Source organism: Rhincodon typus, chromosome 7 (assembly GCF_021869965.1).
Source record: "Rhincodon typus isolate 14 chromosome 7, sRhiTyp1.1, whole genome shotgun sequence".
In the NCBI taxonomy this organism is placed as follows: Eukaryota; Metazoa; Chordata; class Chondrichthyes; order Orectolobiformes; family Rhincodontidae; genus Rhincodon; species Rhincodon typus.
In genome coordinates, this window is record NC_063338.1 from 68,600,368 (window position 1) to 68,614,459 (window position 14,092).

General features: G+C 37.8%; 1 protein-coding gene across 1 annotated transcript in view; it reads left to right on the top strand.

Moving 5' to 3' along the window:
• Nucleotides 1-14,092, top strand: part of thsd7ba (thrombospondin, type I, domain containing 7Ba) — an 886,244-nt gene that overhangs the window by 512,778 nt on the left and 359,374 nt on the right. The window contains exons 10-11 of the mRNA XM_048599575.1: nucleotides 2,446-2,680; nucleotides 7,074-7,189. Coding sequence (XP_048455532.1) covers nucleotides 2,446-2,680; nucleotides 7,074-7,189 — 351 coding nt within the window. The remainder of the gene's footprint in view (nucleotides 1-2,445; nucleotides 2,681-7,073; nucleotides 7,190-14,092) is intronic.

Below are 14,092 nucleotides of genomic sequence, written 5' to 3' on the forward strand. Positions count from 1 at the left end.
CAGAGGCCAAACAGGCAGATTCTGAGGGAGCTGAGTGATTTTCCATAGAGACCATGGAGATGTTGAGTGTACCTGCAAGACAGAAGAGAGAAAAAGAGAAAAGACATCATGACTTGGTGGTTAGAAGTGGTACAATAAATGAGAATGAAAGCAGGGTTAAAGTGAGGGTTGAAGTGGAACGAAGGTGGGCACTTACTTGGTTGTGTGCATCACTGCAGCAATAGTCCCTGTTTTCCTCTGTGAGGGCCAGAAATCCTCTCCTTGTATGAGGTGAGGAGCTTAATGTTAGGTACCCTCCACCCTGTAAGGACTCTATCTGCCCTATTATGGGCTGTCTTCTCCTGGAATGAGAGAAAGAGAGAGATTGAGTGAGGAGAAAGTGGGTGGCACAGCAATTAGTGCTGGTGTAGGTAGGCGCAAGGTGGTGAGGTGCTCCGAGAGAGGGAGGGAGGAGACAGGGAAGGTGGCACGCTGGGTTAGTGGTGTGGAGGGTGAGGATGAGTGGGAAAGATGCTGAAGCAAATATTGAGAATGACAGAGCATGATCCTTGGTGGGAGCTGGGTGCAGTAGCAGAAGTAGCCTGAGTGCGAGATAGCTGAGACAACAATGTGGCACTTACCCGGACATGGCAGAGAAGGTCATTGACCTACTTTTGACACAGCTGGCCATTCCTCCACTTCCTGGTGACTATACTGATCCAGGTTACAACTTCAGACCAGACTGACAAGATCTGGTCTTGCAGCATTCTCTACTCTTCTCCTCTGGAGCACCCTGTCTGGCAAGATGACCAGGTCCTTGTTAGAGAATCACAGTGCCATCTTCCCCTGCTCTATCATGTTCAGATTCTGTCTGACAATGTGCAGGTCAGCTTCAGAATGCCGATGCTCATTCAGTTACACAGCTGCCATGGTCTGTCTTTTGGTAGCCAGCTACTGAGTGTCAATTTGTTCCAGGAATGATGTAGTGAGATGAGGTGGGGTAGATAGTGAAGCAAGTTTAGTAAGATACAGCAAGTAATATCACCACTCCTCATAGTGAAAAATCCTCCAAAAATTCAATGTAACTCAGACTTAAACTAAAAAACATAAGATTCAACTCCATGCTAACGTAAGCTCAAGTGTCTTACTGAGCAGTAGTGCAGCTTGAAGAGGAGTGTGGATTATACATATTTTTAATCAATCTGACTGGAGTGTAAGAGGGTGAGGGGTGACCTTATAGAGGTTTATAAAATCATGAGGGGCATGGATAAGGTGAGGGCCAAGGGTCTTTTCCCTGGGGCAGGAGTTCAAAACTAGACGCCATATTTTTAAGGTGACATGAGGGGCAAACCTTTTTACACAGTGTGTGGTTTGTGTGTGGAATGAACTGCAGAGGATGTAGGGCAGTTACAACAGTTAAAAGACATTTAGATAACCACATGAATAGGAAATATTTGGAGGGATATAGGGCAAATACACGTGAGTAGGACTAGTTTAGTCTGGAAACCATTGTTGGCATGGACTAGTTGGACAGAAGTGTCTGTTTCCATGCTGTAAGATTCTATGACTCTATGATCTTTGGATTAGTTGGGGCTTGAATCCAGATCTTCTGAACTAGAGATAGGATCATTACCACTGCATTGTAAGGCTTATTTTCACAGCTATTAATGACTGAGAGATGTAATGCATTGATAATAAAAGTCACCAATAACTAAAGAACATATTTCAATTGAATGAAATGTTTTTTTTAAACCGAAGACTGGTGCAGGCTGAATAAACTGTGAATGAATTATTAAACCACATAATAGTTATTGTGCTACTTAATGAACACTTTTGCATTCTGTTAATGAACTGGGAAACAACACACATACAATTTTCTTAATGGGCCATTACAAACATGTTAACGATATATATAATTCCACATATTCACAACGTATCGAGCTATTTAACTGAAATTACACTTGCATATTTCATTAGAAACATTTGGTATTGGTAATTTAAATATATATACAGATAATTTGTTAATAGTCTTTCCAAGTAAACATCTGTAACTTGATAGGCTATTTAAGTGCACATCAGTAATTTTCTGAATTGCTTAAAACAACTGTAATTTAATAATGGTCTATTTTAATGAGAAGTTTCATGTTGCCAATAGCAGACATAAGTGTACAGCTTTAACCTGTGGATGGGTTATGATGATATTTTTATTTCATGGTATCATTTTAGGAATGTAGTCGTCCTCATATAGATATGCGCTAAAGGAAATGAACATATATGAATTAATCAATGATAAATGAAATATATCATTTAAACATGACAAAGATTTACTAAGAGATTGACATGAATGCAGGTACACTTAATGTTTATACATTAGGTGCTCTCAAAGTTTAAGAAAAGATATGATTTCCTGTGAAATATTGTTTATGTATCTTATCTGGGAGAATTAAAAGCTCCTTTACATCCTAGGTGGAAATCCTTGTCCTGGTAGCCATACTTTGCAAGAATGGCGATCTTGTAATGAGCATGGCTGCATGGTATTCTATTGGGATACATCACCATGGGGTCCTTGTACAGAAGATACAGCAGTGATGTCCCTCAATGCTACAATCAGTTGGAATAACAAGGCCACATGTTCTGTAGGCATGCAGACTCGATGGGCTCTTTGCATGAAAAGCAAATTTGGACATGTTTCTCCCAAAAGGTATTAGTATTTCCTTTCCGGACTAAAAATTTAGATGTTATAGAAAATAATTCTTGCTTTTTCTTGTCTATTGTAGAGATTTAATAAGTACAGTTGTGATTTGTGAAGGTTGTTGCTGCTCCACCACAATGTTTTCATATCATTGACTCATATAAAACAAGAGCTCACTCAGAAACCTTAAACTAGTTTGATCTTGTATGAAGACTGGTATTTCTGTGCATTCTGCCCAACCCACTTGGTTTCGCTCTTTTTCTTAGTATAACATCCTAAAAACAGCACAGTGGAATGGAAAAGTCTACGGACTGAATTAAATTGTTTCTTGGAATTCCCCATTCTTTATTTAGAGTTCCAACAGACTTTTTCTTTCGGGCTTTACCAAATTTTATGCATACCCTTCCAAGTCCACAGAAAAGAAAATTTAGCAGATTATTGCAGCATTTTTTGAGTGCTGTCCAAAAAAATCAATAGATTAGCAGCTGAAGATGCTAAAATATTTGTCAGGGCTTTCAACGTGTACTGTCTAAACAAATTTAGGAACCTGCACAGGATGCTGAATGGATTCTAAAACCTCAGTTAAAAATTAAATGAGGGCTGCATCATTTCAGACAGCTTCTAAGATACCGTAAATCCCATTGGATTGGGAGCAGGTTATTTTAAAATTGGCTTCAAAGATGCTTGAAGACCTACTTTAAGGTACAACTTCTGTACGTTTAATAAATAGGAGAATCAATACATAAAATGAATATACACTTTTTTGTTGGAACAAATGAAAGTTTGCAGCTCAGGTTCTTTCACTTTAAGTTCCTGAAGCTTTTGAGAAGATGTCTGGAAGACTGAGAACATAAGATGTTTTACATGGAAAAGCAAAGGAAATCAAAAATCTGAGTCAACCTGAGCTATCTTAATACCCTGTTCAGAAACAACATTAACAGAGATGAGGGAACAAGTTATTTGCTTGTCCTGCTGATCAAAAGGAAGTGCAGAGCATGGAATAATCTGAAGAATGGGAGAAAAAAAATTACAGCTTTCTAAAATAAATTGCACTCGAGAAAAACCAATCTGATATTTGATAGTGTACTCTCCCGTTTCATTCATTATTTCCCTTTGATCTTTGCTCTTTGTCTTTGTCACTGTCAATTGCTATTTCTCTGAAATTCTGTTCCTGTTTATAGGCACTTCCACTGTGTCCTTGTGCTCTTCAACCCTTTCTGGTTTCCTTCTGACTCTTTTGCTGCTCATATGCTATAATGCTGAAATGTGCCATCATCATGACAGCTTCCTTATGAAAATAGCAAGAAGGGTCTAGGCCCGAAACATCAGCTTTCCTGCTCCTCTGATGCTGCTTGGCCTGCTGTGTTCATCCAGCTCTACACCTTGTTATCTCAGTTCTTTAATGGCTTTTATCAGAAGGCAACGTAAACTCAAGGAACAGCATCTTATCTTTCAATTAGCCAGTTTGCAGCCTTCTAGACTCAGTAGTGAGTTTAAAATGTCAGATCATAATAAATATACTTACTTGTTAGGACAGCAGTTGTTAGTAACAAATCTGCTATTCCCATTTACATCTTGTCCAGAATGATCTTTTGTTTCTTTACTTGTCCAATACCATCATTTTGCTATGCAATATTGTCCTTTTCGTCATGTAATCTCTATTACCTTTCACTCAATCACAGATCTTCCCATTTATTCTTTTCTCCCCTTCTTCCTTTTCCATGAATCTGCTTAAAATTTGGTTACATCTCTAAGTTTTTCCAGTGCTGCTGAAAAGCCTTGAAAGGAATGCTAATTTTATCTCTGCTCAGAGGCTGTTAGATCTACTATTTCCTGCATTTTTTGCTTTTGCTTCAGGCTTTCAGCCTCTGCAGCATTTTGCTTCTGTAGACATTAACAATATTATTTAAGTTAACTGTCTAACCTAGCTAACAGAAATTGATTGCATATTTTCAGGTATAGTTTCCAATTAACAAAGCAGGCAAAATTAATTTTCTATGTCAAAGATGTTCTGAATAATAAGCATAATGTATTTAAATTCATCCCTCAGAATGTTTGTTCCTGAACACATAAGACAGAACTTATTTATTTAACATGTAATGGGGAGAAACAAAGATCATCATAATGACAGTCTAATAATGACACACCAGCACTAATGGACAACACATTAAAATGTCATGGGCAATCTCTTAATCATACTGATGAATTTTCCATATGCAGACATCAGGAATAATAACTACAATGCATAATGCTAATAGGGTACAAAGTTCAGCTTTCACTTCCTCATCATTCGTTTTTAATACAGGGAACTTATTAATACTATTAAATACAGTTGAATGTTGTCAAGACTTTCTGCTCAATTATTTTTATTTAAATTCATTGATAGCAATAAATTAATAAAGCTAGTTTAATCTGACTCCTGAGTGACGATTATAATGAAAATGAACTTCCAGTACAAAAGTGTACAATTCATTTGAGAATGAAGAGAATAATAGATATTGTTCAATATATCATGCTGAGAATTGATGTAGGGAATAAGAATTGTCTGAATAAAAAGAATTACAATTCTATTAGAAAAGTAGACAATGAGTTTGAGAATGAAGCAAAGAATGAGAATTGCTGACAAAAGAGGCATTTTTGAAGTTTTTTTATCTTACAGTCATCAGGACAATTCACAAGAGAACCAACATTTATTTGATCGACAGTTGATCAACATAAAGCTTGGCTGTTGACTGTCAGTCATAATTAATCGATGCATTTTCCATGTTAATACTGCTACCTGTTGCAGTCCACTTGCTGAACAATCAGCACTCTTCTCTTATTTAGGATAGATATTCATTTTACTCTTGAATGGGTATTCTTGAGAATTGAGCAATATGAAAAGTCTCATCAAAATTTGACTTTTTCACCAATAAAATGAGTATTGTTCCATAGATCACTTTGAGAACAGGTTTTCACGAATCATTCCACACCCATAATGCAACATTTTTCTCAAGTTATTTTAGTGAACCACATGTAGAATTGTGGTGAGGGTGTAAAACTAGGTTGGATTTGAATGTTCAGTGTTCACATTTCTACTTCGGTTAATGTACTGAAAAATGCTCCTCTTTGACTGAGGGAACTTTTTTAAATTCATTCATGGGATGAGGGCATTGCTAGCTAGGCAGCATTTATTGCCCATCCCTAATTGCCTAGAGGGCAGTTAAGAGTCAACCACATTGCTGTGGGTTTGGAGTCACACGTAGGCCAGACCAAGTAAGGATGGCAGTTTCCGTCCCTAAAGGGCATTAGTGAACCAGATGGGTATTTCCCCAATTGCCAAAGGATTCATGGTCATCATTAGATTCTTAGTTCCAGATTGCTATTGAATTCAAATTCCACCATCTGCCATGGTGGGATTTGAACTCAGGTTCGCAGAGCAGTATCTAGGTCACTAGATTAACAGTCTAGTGACAATACCACTGGGCCATCGCCTCCCTTTAAGCATAGATTGGCCTTTTAGAACTCAGTTAGCATTTAACAGTTAACATTTTGAAATCAGTCGCTGCCACAAGTGAGAAAGGATTCTCCAGAAGTAATCCTGCTTAACTTACTGAGCTTCCCACTAACACTAACAGAACGTTGTTTTTCAGTAACTCGAAGATAGTAAGAACTGCAGATGCTGGAGTCAGAGTCAATACAGTGTGGAGCTGGAGAAGCACAGAAGGTCAGGCAACATCAGAGGAGCAGTTCCTCCAGCTTTGCACTGCATTGATAGTTGCTCATTAAAGTGTTTTGTACAATATAATAAGTCATTTCTTTGGAAATGGCTGGATACATAGTTAAATCGCATTACTGCCCATGTACGTAGAGTAGTTTATAGAACCCCTACAGTGTGGAAACAGGCCCTTCGGCCCAACAAGTCCACACCGACCCACAGAGCATCCCACCCAGACCCATTCACCTACAGCCCATCTAACCTACACATCCCTGAACGCTATGGACAATTTAGCATAGCCAATCCACCTACCCTGCACATCTTTGGGCTGTGGGAGAAAACCGGAGCACCTGGAGGAAACCCACACAGACACAGGGAGAACGTGCAAGCTCCACACAGACAGTCACCCGAGGGTGGAATCGAGCCCAGGTCCCTGGCGCTGTGAGGCAGCAGTGCTAACCACTGAGCCACCGTGCCGCCTATTTATGCTTGACATGTAATTTTAATTTGTGTAGCAGTCAATGTCTTGGATGAAACATGATCTGAAAATCTGATTGACTAGAAGGAATTAATCTTCCTTGAAAAGAAAATTACCTTTATACATTACTGTTGTGAAGTTCATTGCTTCTGTTGAGTCTGCTCTTTGTAACAGCTTTGTAACTATGTAACAGCTTCTTGGTTTTTCATCTCTCCAAAAATTTCTAGGTGTCCTGAAAATACCAGGCCTGAAACTGTTCGCCCATGCCTATTACCATGTAAAAAGGACTGCATTGTCACCCCGTTCAGTGAATGGACACCTTGCCCTACTCAATGTCAACAAGGTAATTCCTTTGGAAAAATTATCCTCAATGGTGGATAAATACTTTAAGAAAATCACTAATACTCAAGAACTGATGCATTTTGGGGTTTTTATTGTTTTCTCCTCCCAGAACTTACGCATCTCGATGAAATTACGTTACGAAAATCACATTGCTGAATAATTTAAAAAAAACATAATTTTGCAGAGTATATATCTGTTCACACATTATGATAGAAGTCTGGGGAGGTGGAGGCATGGTGGTAATATCACAGGATGAGTAATCCAGAGGTCCAGGTTAGTGTTTTATAGGCATTATTTTAAATCCCAGTTTGCCAGATGCTGATACTTAATTGAATAAAAACATTGAATTAAAAGCTAGTCGAATAGTGACCATGCAATTATTGTTGTAAAAAGTTCATTGTTAGGGAACAAAATGGACTGTCTGTACCTGGTCTGGGCTACATATGACTTCAGACCCACAGCAATGTGGCTGACTCTTAACTGCCTTTTAAGTGGATTAGCAAGCCACTCAGTTCAAGAGCAACTAAAGATAGGCAACAAATACCGGTTTTGTCATCGATGTCCATAGCCCATGCAAGAATGAAAGCATCATTTATTATTGATCTTAATCCTGTTTTCAGTTTTTTTTTAAGAAAATCTTTCTTTGATATGCAATAAACCAGAAAGTTAATTGTTTGCCAAATAACAATTCACTGTCTTTCAGATATAGATATAGATATGTCATACAACGGAACATGAACCTGTCTAAAACTTTAAAGTAATGTTCCAACTGTCATTTTTGGCTTGTAAGATTCCTATCTTTGCTGCATTAAAAATTATGCTATTTTCAAGCTCATTTAACATGCTTCAATGCAATACATTAAACAGGGTTTTTAATTTTACAGAGTTTTGCATTTTGGTGAACATTTGACAAACTAGGGGCATTTTTATCTGGATGTTCTTGAGCAAAGCAATATCGACAAGTTCAGAAACTTCTCTTTATGCTCATCTTCTGTAGAATGGCGTGGAGTCATTCCACTCATTTCCAATGTAACTAATGAAATTTACATTGTCTCAGAGGTTTTGTTCAAAGTATTGATCAGCATGAATCCAGAGAAATGATCACACTGCAATTCTGTAACCCCTCCACAAAGGTCTCAAAATATCTGTGCAGTCTGTGAATTTCATTTTACATTAAGGACTCCATGTCGAGACTGATATAAGTTTCCTGGTAGGAAATGTAAGCTTCAAATGCAGAAAACCACTGAAATAGATTACAGATATTTCTGTCAAAGCAAAATATTGTGGATGGAAGTTAAAACAAGCACAACAGAATGGTCATCCCATTGTAAATCTTTTCTGAATGCTTTCAAATTTCACAACATCCTTCCAAAAGCAGGGAGACCAGAATTGCACACAGTATTCCAAAAGTGGCCTAACCAATGTCATGTACAGCTGCAACATGACCTCCCAACTCCTATACTCAATGCACTGACTGATAAAGGCAAGCGTCCCAAATGCCTTCTTCACTATCCTATCTACTCATGAATCCACTTTTATTGATCCCAATACTTTCTAAGAGGTTGTCACAAAGGCATCCTGGCCCCTTGTGAATGGACAATTTCTTTCCTGTTCTCCACCTTCTTGACCAAAGCCATCAGTTTAGTGTCAAAATTCTCAGAGCCTGCTGTTTTTGTATAAGGAAATGGTACTGAGAGTGTTAATGTTGAAGTTGCATTTGCTCCATCCAATCTCGGATCTTACACAGTCTTTGTGTGGGAAACAGTTTGTCTTGCACAATGTTCTGATGGAGACAAATGTAAAATACCTGGCTCCCGATTGTTAATTTTCATTGCACCAATTAGTATCATTCAATTATTTTATCGTGTAGGACAAATGCCTCTTCGTTTTAAGACTCTCTACCTCTGTTAATTAGGCAGCCCTGAGACTCAGAATAGAAAGGAGGAATGGTGGCAGGGAATAAGCCACAAAACACCTCTGTTTGATTACCAGAAGATTAAAAATGCTCGCAGCACTAGTATCTAGAATTACGATAGCTCTCTGCCATGTTGTGTAATTTTTATGCTTTTCTCATGTCAAACACAAGATTACAATGACTTGCTGCTCTTTCTCTAGCCAAAATGTACCACCCTTTTAAGAGGCACAGCTGGTAAGGAATCTAAACAATCTGGCCAAATTTGACCTCTTGCTCGCATATGACAATTTTATTCCTTCTGTTTAGCTGTACAACCACTGAACAACACACTTAACCCTGGCCACAAACTATCATTTAAATTTGTAAACAATGCAGAGCTTGTGTACTACCTGTATCAAAAGCAATGGGCTCCATTTAATGGCTCACTATGAACCCCAAGTTTGTTTATGTTTCTTCTCAAATGTTGTTGTCAATGGTTTCTTACCGAACATTACCAACACATTACAATTGAGAGAATCCTGTCACTACCAATGTAAGTCATAAAAAAGGACAAAAAAAATTCATAATATGACAATAATGTATCTCCTGTGGAACTATTGAATGGCAGTCACAAAATTATGGTCACTGTTTGCGCTGCTACTTTTTCTCTGTTCACCCAGCTTTCTCTCTCCTCTTATTTCCTTTTCATTCTGTTTTTGTCTCTTTGTTATCATCATTTCTCATTCCCTCTCCATTCTTTAGCTTCTGTTTTCAATTGCCTGCTATTTCTTTTATTGTATTGTTGTTTTAATTCTCTCTTTACATCATTTGCTCTCACTCTGCATTCATCTGTTTCGGCATTTGCTTTTTGGTAAGAACTGAATGCAATGGTTAGTGCAAGGTGTGAACAGTATTAAGGAGGAATTTAACTCTGAAAGAGAAACATTCTTTGAAGGTTATTGGTGGCAGCTAAATGGAAGACGAATTGAACATGGTGCACACATGTTTAAATGAGCAAATAAAGAAAAGATATATGCCCAAATGGAGAACATTTAATAGGTTTTAAATTAATTATATCATGTAAAGGGCCTCCAAAGATGACCTTGTCTTGTTAAAACTCTGATAATAAACTGTAGTTGAAGATCTGAGTGTTGTCATACTATTTATTGCAATATGTGTCTATGTGGCCTATAAGACCTATAGCATATAATCTCTGAAATACATCTCTGGTTGAAAACATATTGATCTTATTTTTCAATCACAATTTGCATTAAAAATGCAATAAATTTCTGTCAAAAATACTTCAATAGTTGTATTACATTTGAGAAAAGTTAAACATACAGATCCCCCTTTATAATAATCCAAGAGAAAGGATTTCAAATTTAATTAGTAAACTCCCACAACTATCATCATCAAGACTGGTTTACAATTACAGGAGTAAAAAGCTGTTTTGCTCCAATGAGCACTATAACACAGTCCCTTTAATTAAAATCTTACTGAATGGTTGCACAGTGAGAATGTTGACCACTGTCTCTAGAGTTCTTGGTGACATTGACTTTGAATTTTGTTAACTCAACCGTGCACAGTGATTAAAAGTGCATAGTGTACTGTATCTATTGAAGAAACAAATTTGATTTAGTGAGTTCAACTGGGTAAGTGAAGCCAGTTCGTTAACTATTAAAATTCAAAATGTTCTTCTACTGGCAAATGAAGTCAGGCATTGTATTGCTTCCTCATCTCTGCATACTTGTAAACATTGGAAATTTTAGACAGATGTAATATTAAATTTTACTCATTTGTCAAGTTGTTCTACTCAATATTGACATTTTGTAGAACAAACTAATGTGAACAGTGAGTTAGTACTTCCTTTTTCAAAGGTACTGTGCAATAGATTAGCAAACTGGGATTTGTATTTTCGATTTTGCCCGTGCTGAGATTTTAATCTCAGCCAGACCGTCAGAGGGAAACAGTGACTGGAAAATGCCTCCCTTCGTACAGAAAATAGTTAACTGATTTGACAAATCATCCTGGGTTAGTACACAATTTTCTTAAATAGAATGGGCTGACATCAGAGATAGGATTGCCCAGCTCCGAGAGGGAGTATTTGTTAGTGCAGTTGGGGTCAGTTTAAACTAAAATGGCAGCGAAATGGGACCCTAAACAGGAAGACAAAAGACGGAAACGAGGGCAAAAACAAAAGACAGAATGGGAAATAAGAAGAGTGATAGGCAGAGAATTCAAGGGCAAGAATCAAACAGGGCCACAATGCAAAATGTTAAAAAGGCAAGACTTAAAACCTCAAGATTTTATGCGCAGAAAATTTGCAATAAAGTGGATTAACTCATTGTGCAAAGAAATATAAATAAGTCTGATATATTTGGGATTGCAGAGACATGGCTGCAGGATGACCAGTTTGCCAGATATCCAATTTTTGGAAATGACAGATGAAAACAAAAAGGAAGTGGGATAACATTATTGGTTAAAGAGGAATTAACACAATAGTGAGGAAGGATATTTGCTCTGGTGAAATAAAATCTGTACAAGTAGAGCTTAGAAACACCAAGGGGCAGAAAACAATGGTAGGGATTGTAGAGAAACCTCCAAACTGAAATGTTAATATTAGGGAAGGCATTAAACAAGAAGTTATAGATGCAAGCAAAAAAGGTTTAGCTGTATTTATTGCAGATTTTAATCTGCATATAGATTGGGCAAATCAAATCAGTAACAATACTGTAGAGGAGAAATTCCTGGAGTGTGTACAGGATGGTTTTCTGGACCAATATGTTGAGAGCACCCAAGTGGGCACCAGGCCATTCCTAGACTTGGTACTATATAACGGGAAAGGTATAACTGGCAATTTAGCTGTGCAAAAACCTTTAAGGAAGTGTGACCATAATGTATTAGAATTCTTCCTTAAGATGGAGAGTGACATAGTTGATTCTGAGACTAGTACCCTGAATATAAATAAAGAAAACAATGATGGTACCATTTGCAAACCGGTTGTGATCAATTGAAGAATGTAATTTAAAGAAATGATGATGGTTAGGTGTTGGCAAACATTTAAAAAGTACGTGGAAGAATTCCAACAGCTATTCATTCCTAACTGACTTAAACATAAAATGGAAAAGGTGGCCCGACCATGACTAACAAGGAAATTTCAGGATAGTATTAGATCCAAGGAAGGGGCACACAAATTGGCCAAATAAAGTAGCGGACCTGAGGGCTTGGGCAGTTTCAATTTCAGCAAAGGAGGAGTAAGGGATTGATTAAGAGGGGAAAATAGGGTACAAAAGTTAGCTTGCAGAGAACATAGACGCTGCTTGCAAAAGCTTCCATAGATTTGTGAAGTGAAAAAATTAGTGAAGACAAATAAGGGTTCCTTTTAATCAGAAACAAGACAAGTTATAATGAGGAGCAAAGAGATGGCAAATCAATTAAATACATGCATTAATTCTGTATTTACAAAGGAGAACACAAATAACAGTCCCAATGATATTGAAGAACTCAGGGTCTACTGAGAATAAGGAATTGAAGGAAATCAATATTAGTAGGAAAATGGTATTAGGGAAATTGATGGGATTGAAGGCTATTAAATCACCAGGGCCTAATCATCTACATTCTAGAGTACTTAAGGAAGTGGCTGTAGAAATAGTGGATTCATTGATTGACTTTCAAATTCTATAGGCTCTAGAACAATTCTTACATATTGGAGGGTGACTAATGTAACCCCACTATTTAAAAATGGCAGTAGAGAAAAAACAGGGAATTGTAGACTGGTTAGCCTGATATTGGTCTTGGTAAAAATGCTGGAGCCCATGATAAAACATTTAATAGCAGACCATTTGAAAAACAGTGACAGGATTGGCAGAGTCAGGAAAGTCGATGTTTCGGATCAGCACCCTTCACCAGGACCTGATCCGAAACATCAACTTTCCTGCTCCTCTGATGCTTCCTGATTTGCTGTGTTCCTTCAGCTCCACATTGTATTGACTCTGACTTCCAGCATCTGAAGTTCCTGCTATCTCCTTGACAGAGTCAGCATGGATTTATGAAAGGAAAAGTATGGTTGACAAATCTACTGGAATTTTTCAAGGACATAACAGGTAGACTTGGTAAGGGGAAGTCAGTAGATGTGGCTACTTGGATTTTCAGAAGACTTTTGATAAGGTCACACGTAGAGAATAGCATGTTAAATGGAAATACATGGCATTGGGGTAGTGGAATGTCATGGATAGAATACTGGTTGGTGGAAAGGAAACAAAAATAAGGAATAAACGGGTCTTTTTCCAAGCAGCAGAGGTACTATTGGTGTACCATATTGATGAACGTTTGAACCTCAGCTATTCACAATATATATTAATACGTAGATGAGGGAACTAAATGTAATATCTTCAAGTTTGCAGACAACACAAAGTTTTGTGAGATGAGCTGTGAGAAGGACGCAGAGATGATTCAGAATAATCTGGACAAGTTGAGTGAGTGAGCTACTGCTTGACAGAAGAAGGATGATTTAGATAAATTAGAAGTTATCCACTTTGGTAGCAAAAACAATCGAGCAGATTATTATCTGATGAACAATACGTTGGAAAAGGGTGAGGTGTAACAAGACCTAGGTGTCCTTGTACACCAGTCACTGAAAGTTAAGCAGGCAAGTGGAGCAGACAGCGAAGAAGGCAAATGGTATGTTGGCCTTCATAGCAAGAAGATTCGAAGACAGAAGCAGGTCTGTCTTGCTAAATTGTACAGGGCCTTGGTGAGACCACTTACATGCAGTTTTGGTCTCCTTATCTGAGGAAGGATGTTCTTGCTATGGAGAGAGTGCAATGAAGATTTAGCTGAATGATTACTGGGATGGCACAATTGATATATGAAAAACAAATTGGATTGGTTGGGACAATATTCATTGGAGTTGAGAAGAAGTGGGGGAAATATCATTGAAACCTATAAAATTCTAACAAGGCTAGACAGGGCAAATGCAAGAAGGATGATCCTGATGACCGGGGAGCCCAG